We start from the raw sequence: 5,844 nt of genomic DNA on the forward strand, positions 1-5,844 counted from the left end.
CTGAGAGATCGCATCACTCCAAGGGGATGCTGCAGTCACATCTGTACTCTGCCTAGCCTAAATTATAGGGCAGCACAGTCTGGGGTTAGCAGGTAGCAGTGCAAGTAAGGCTTGGACACCAGAAAGCTTTTCTCTTCCTTGAGGCACAATCTTGCCCTGCAATTCAGCATCCTAAGAGAAAAAAGCATCTTCAGGTCTGCGAACAAAGAGAGACCTCCCTAGCCTTTGTATCAGGTCTTAAATGTGATCTCCATCCTTCCCTGTGTTGAAGGTGATGATGTTTTTTTCCAGCATACCTGGAGATATGAATGACACCCGTGCCAAGAGCAATATCAGCGCTGCTGTGGAACTGTTCCAGCTTATCATGTACACCCCAACATTTTCCCTGGGATTGCTGTTCAATGCGATGGCCCTGTCATTCCTGTTTTTTAAGGTTAAAAAGCTGTCAGAATCTACAGTCTACATGATAGCCCTTATTTTTCTTGACACTTTGCTGCTGTTTACCCTTCCTTTCAAAATCATGTCCTACCACCTTCAGGACAACTGGAACTTGGGGTCTGTGTTTTGCTCCACCTTGGAGAGCCTTTACTTTGTGAACATGTACGGCAGCATCCTCATATCCCTCTGCATCTGTGTGGACCGGTACATCGCTATCCGGCACCCTTTCACGGCTCCCACCCTGCGATCCACCAGGAAAGCTGCTATGGTCTGTGCTGTCATCTGCCTGGGCACCTCAGCTGGCACAGTCTTTACTTTCCAACTGCATGAAGAGGGCCACGACATCTTCTCCTGCTTCCATAACTTCTCCAAGAACACATGGGAAAACGCAGGCCTGTTCAGTGCCTTGGAGATTACCTTCTTCGGCAGCATGGCAGCCATGGCCTTCTGCACTGTCCAGACCATCAGGTGTTTGAGGAAGCACAGAAAACCAGACAACCCCCAGACACACACCAGCAGAGCGGAGAAGATAGTGATGACAAACTTTGTGGCATTTTTGGTCTGTTTCACACCTTACCATATGGCATATTTTGTGTACTTTTTGGTGAAGAATAACGTAATCCACACCAGTTTTCAGCAACTGCTACGAGATGGTGTTCAGGTCACACTTTGCTGGGCAAACGTGAACTGTTGTCTTGATGGGGTGTGTTACTATTTTGTTTTAAAGGAGTCCTTGGAAGACCCCTTACAAAACAGTGAAAAAACAGCCACGCGAAAGCCCCATGCTGCACGTTAGTTACTTGGGATGACGTGTGGAGATGCTTTCATGAACAGTGCAGGGCCCTGGACTACTTATTTAAGCAATTTACTTCAAATATTCAGATCTGAAAACACTTCATAAAAACCAAAACTAAGTCCACTCCCAGGAGACTGCTCCTGACTTTTTTTTATTTCCCTGCATAATGTATTGTTTACCCGCATTTGCAGGTGAAAATAAATTGAATTATTTCCTATAAGTGGCAATGCATATCTCTTTGGAAGTGATTTCTCCTTACTTTAAAAAATAAATAAATAAATTGTTCACTTAGATGTGATAGCATCTTTCAGCCTCTCTGTCTATAGCCTCCCCAGTAAACCCCCCCAGGCCTTCAGTCACTACAAATTTGGGCTGCTGAGAAACAGAGACCTAGCGTTTAAGGTGAAAAGCTCCAAACTAAACTCTGTTGCCTCCCTTGCCCTGATCATACATGCTTGTGCTCACGTACATGCACACCTGTCAGGTTTAGATTTGCACGTGCTGTTTTAAAAAATACAATTCTCGTAACTCTAAATGCAAAGACAGTTTTAGGTTAACAGGGGTATAAGCAAGATCTCTATGCCATTCCTCCACTGGCTGTCTTGCTCTGCAAGGTGTAGTGTCTGTTTTAGTGACAGGTCTTGTGCCTACCATATCACAATTCTAACTAATATTGCCACAAGCCCAAGTTCCTGAATAGCTCAGATTGACTATCCTGGTTCCAGGCTTCCTCAAAAGCTCCTCTCCTGCTCACAGGCTTTTCACATATCTGTTCCTTCCTGCTTGGTTACAAACCCAGTTTCATGAGCAGAGACAAACCTAACAAGAGCATGAAATAAAAAGCCTAAGTCCAATGTAGTGCCAAACACACGAATCTGAAGGAACAATCCCCATCTTACTAGGGGATAAGATAAGAATAGCCCTAATCCCTAAAGCAGCAGCCACCAACAGAGGATCCCAGGGGAACGCAACCTTTCGGACCTTGGAGCAAGCTGAGCACTACCTCTTCCCAAACAAACAAGGCAATAAAAAATAACCTGCCAGCTGGAGCCTATCGTGCCAGTCAATTGCTTCTTATCAGTGTTCACAGGCACCTGGATAGACTGAATGATAACATGCTCCCAGCATGGAGAGGCAGCTCACCGCTCGCAGGACCCCCACTGCTGCCCCTTTCCTGAGCCATGAGGATGATGGCAACCAAAGCAATCAGTCTTCATTTTCATGTTGAGCTGGATCCTTGCAGTGTATATTCCAGGCAAGAGATACTAATCCCAGAAGGATAACGCATAAACCATGTATAGATTTCTTCCCCAAGCCAGCAACTTTGCATCTGGAGACTCCAGCCTGTAAAAGTGAAATTTTTTTGAAGTTGCTATATCTATGTGTGATATTGTACCAAAGAAGTCCAGTTGCTGAGGAGGGAAACACTGACCTGACATAGACATAAGCGTGTGCTGGTGTTTACAGAGTCCTTTGGGTGTTCAACTGATGAACTGTGCTTCTGAGGATACAAGGCCTGTGCATTTACACCAGCTGTGTCCCGATTATGTCCAAGTGCATGGAAATAAAACCCACCTGGATATTCCAGGAATTCCCTCTCCATATCAATTACCACTTCCATTGACTCCCTGCAGCTTCCCTGCCAGCAGACACAGAGTTCTCACCATCTTCTTGTTCATAACTTATCCCTTTTTAGTTTTAGTGCTAAAAGTGAGATTAGAAGCTCGCTTTAGTTTTAGGCTTCCTGTTGCTCAGCTTTTCCCCCCATTTTTTAGTATGCCTGTTTTTAATTGTTTGTCATCCTGCTGTCCTGCAGATCATAAAGTAACTCTCACTATAATTTCATGTACAGTGCTGGTAGGCAGTAGCAAGATGAATAACAAAACCAGGAATTTTTGGCTCAGCTACTTCCCTCAGCAATAACACACCGCTTAGAAGAGGCGGGGACGTTGACCAAATTAAGCATAGTTAAAACTGTATGAAGGACAAGTTAAAAGCACTTGAGGCATTTCTTCTTCTCCCAAGTCTCTCCCCTACATCTCTCCAGCATTTCTGGCCATTAATTTTTTCTAGAAGCAGCTAGGCTGAGGTGTGGAAAAGCTACTACCTCCTCACAGGCAGAGTACAGCCAAGCACCATCTGAGCTCCCTGCCTCTACACATGGCTCACAGTGCCTCTGCCAGCTCTAAAAGAGCACTAATTATCAAGGCAGAGTAACAACTTTCATCCTAGATTTCTGGGGGAAGCTATATATTTGCAAAGGCAACATTTTCTACTTAAAAGTTCTCTGTTAGATGTTACTGCTTCTAAGCCTCTGAACATCCACTTTCCAGATCAAATCTGGTGTGATCTGAGCCATTATTTTTGCCCAGGTGGGTAGCTGTAACAGCTTTTTTATTTGAAGGGCTTTATAGCTGAATCATGACACTGGGTATCTAGAGAGACTGCAGAGATTTCCATTTGCACCAAGAGAACATTAAACACGGAGTGCTAAGAAATAAAAGGGAAAAAAAAATCTGAAAATCTGTAATCTAAAGCCATCACAGGTTTTCCAGAATAGAGGTGATGATTTGTCTAAGGAAAAAAAAGAAAGCAAACCCCAGGATCTCTGTGGAAATGATTCACCCCTAAGAACTGAGGCCTCGTTGCTAACACATACAGTTCTTAGCTAAAAATCGTTAGTTTATTCTGAAATAATGAAAATGGGGGCTGTTAAGGCTCACTTTTTCCACTTGCACTCGTTTTCACATTTGGATAGTGAAAGGGAAGGGGTTTAAACCAGCACTGAAAGCATAGCGGGTCATGGGAGGTGCTGAAGCTGCTCCAACCAAGCCATTTAATTTGAGAGGCCTTTCACAAAACGCACCCTGAGGCTGCCAGGTTTCTTGCCAAGAGCCTTCCCTCGCAGACATTCATGCCTGTGTCGTATTCACATAAGTAACTTTCCTACTCAATTACTTGCAGGTTTCACTAACAGACTGGGCATGTGTTTCAACAGCTTTGATGTTTCACACTTAACCAAGCCAAATGTCCTGTTTACTGCAACCTCACTCACCTGGGAAAGCAGTGAAGCTCAAACTTGGGTATTCACTAACTCTGCAAAGCTGCTCTTTGCTTTCCAAATTTCCTCTTTTCTAGTACAGCTATTACCTTGCATTTCTGGCTCAGGAAGTATCTGTTTGGATTGGGAAGGAAAAACGTTTATAAGTAAGCATCGCTGATGATATTTGCATATAACCATGTCCCAGAAGGAATCAGCACAGGTACCAGGTATCTGCTACAGGTTTCACTATTGCCTTTTACGTTTTATGAAATGCATCCACATACAATGAAAGGGACAAAATATCTACCATGAGCAATGCCACATCTGTGGGCAGTGACAATGAGAAAAACCTCAGAAAAGCAAGCCTCAAGAGAAACGTGTAGGCTTTCATAGAAATTTTCACACACATACATTTCTCTCAAAGTGTTCCTAGCATTCCTGTTGTCACTATAAGAGGGTTAAAATTGTGTTTTCTCTGCAGAAAGGTAGCACCGTGAGCTAAAGATGAATTTGTAGCACCCTAGATGCTAGGGAGAAGCCCTCTGAGAACACTTGCAAGGCCAAGAAGTGTGAAATAGTTAACTTTCGCTCTGAAAGTGGAGTGCTGTGGGTAGGCACAGGAAGAAATCACACCCCAGCTCACTTCACAGTCATTTCCCCACCAAAAGCTGTTTGCGTGCTCTTTTCATCTGCTGCATTTCCTGGTGGTATGAGATGGAAGTCTCAAAGGAGTAAAAATGTCCCAGGTAACTCAATAAAGTGATGGAGCATTCCCATTGCTGATCTTGATGTGAAGGAGGCACGCAGAGTCTGGCTTCAGTGAGAGGATGCTCTGACTCGCCAACTCCACCCATGCAGTTCGCTCTTAGATTTGCAACTGGCCAGTGCAAAGCTGCAATTCAATCAAGTGCTGCAGCCCACCTTACTCAGCCACGTCTTCACTCTTCCTTCCCTTCCTCATGCCTCTGTCTTCAGCTTTTGAAGGCACTGAATTCCCTAGAAAAGCTCAGACTTTTCCCTCCATCAGGTTCCTTACTCACTGAAAATTTCTACTATAGCAACAAACTCTGATGAATCAGTGTCTTTAACTACTGTGAGAGGCAAAGGACACCTGCATCCTCCTTCGTTTTATCTCCTTTATTCTTCTTATTCTGACTTTTATAAACTGTCACTCCATAAGAATGACATTTACCCCATTGTCTAATGCGGTAAAAAGTTGCTGTGGGATACTGATACAACCAAAAAATCTATTAGCAATGAGAAATGTTTCCCAGGAAGAAAAGCTGAATCAGTGCCATTTGCTGACACCAAAGGATGTAAAACCCCATGTCTGCTGTATGCTACAGATTCCTATTAATCCCTCTCTCTATTCTGAGACAAAAAAGGCATTAAACTGGGATTATATTTGAGAGCAAGTATCAGCAGTTCAGGGTTATAAACACTGCTAGGCAATTGTTAATCCAGAACTAAGCATTACAAACCCAGGAAATCCAGTTCAGATTACACTTCAGAGTACACCGACACAACCCCGACCATCCCCTCTTAAGCATTAACTTTGTGACTACAA

At 43.8% G+C, this 5,844-nt stretch overlaps 1 protein-coding gene across 1 annotated transcript; it reads left to right on the forward strand.

Annotated features, from left to right (window-relative positions):
- The first annotated feature begins 274 nt into the window (after positions 1-274).
- LOC104535156 (G-protein coupled receptor 55-like) lies at positions 275-1,234 on the forward strand. The gene has a single exon (XM_010181530.1). It carries the CDS (start codon positions 275-277, stop codon positions 1,232-1,234), a length of 960 nt encoding a protein of 319 aa, XP_010179832.1.
- Positions 1,235-5,844: the final 4,610 nt, after the last annotated feature.

Source organism: Mesitornis unicolor, unplaced genomic scaffold, assembly GCF_000695765.1.
Source record: "Mesitornis unicolor isolate BGI_N332 unplaced genomic scaffold, ASM69576v1 scaffold26793, whole genome shotgun sequence".
NCBI classification, from domain to species: domain Eukaryota; kingdom Metazoa; phylum Chordata; class Aves; order Mesitornithiformes; family Mesitornithidae; genus Mesitornis; species Mesitornis unicolor.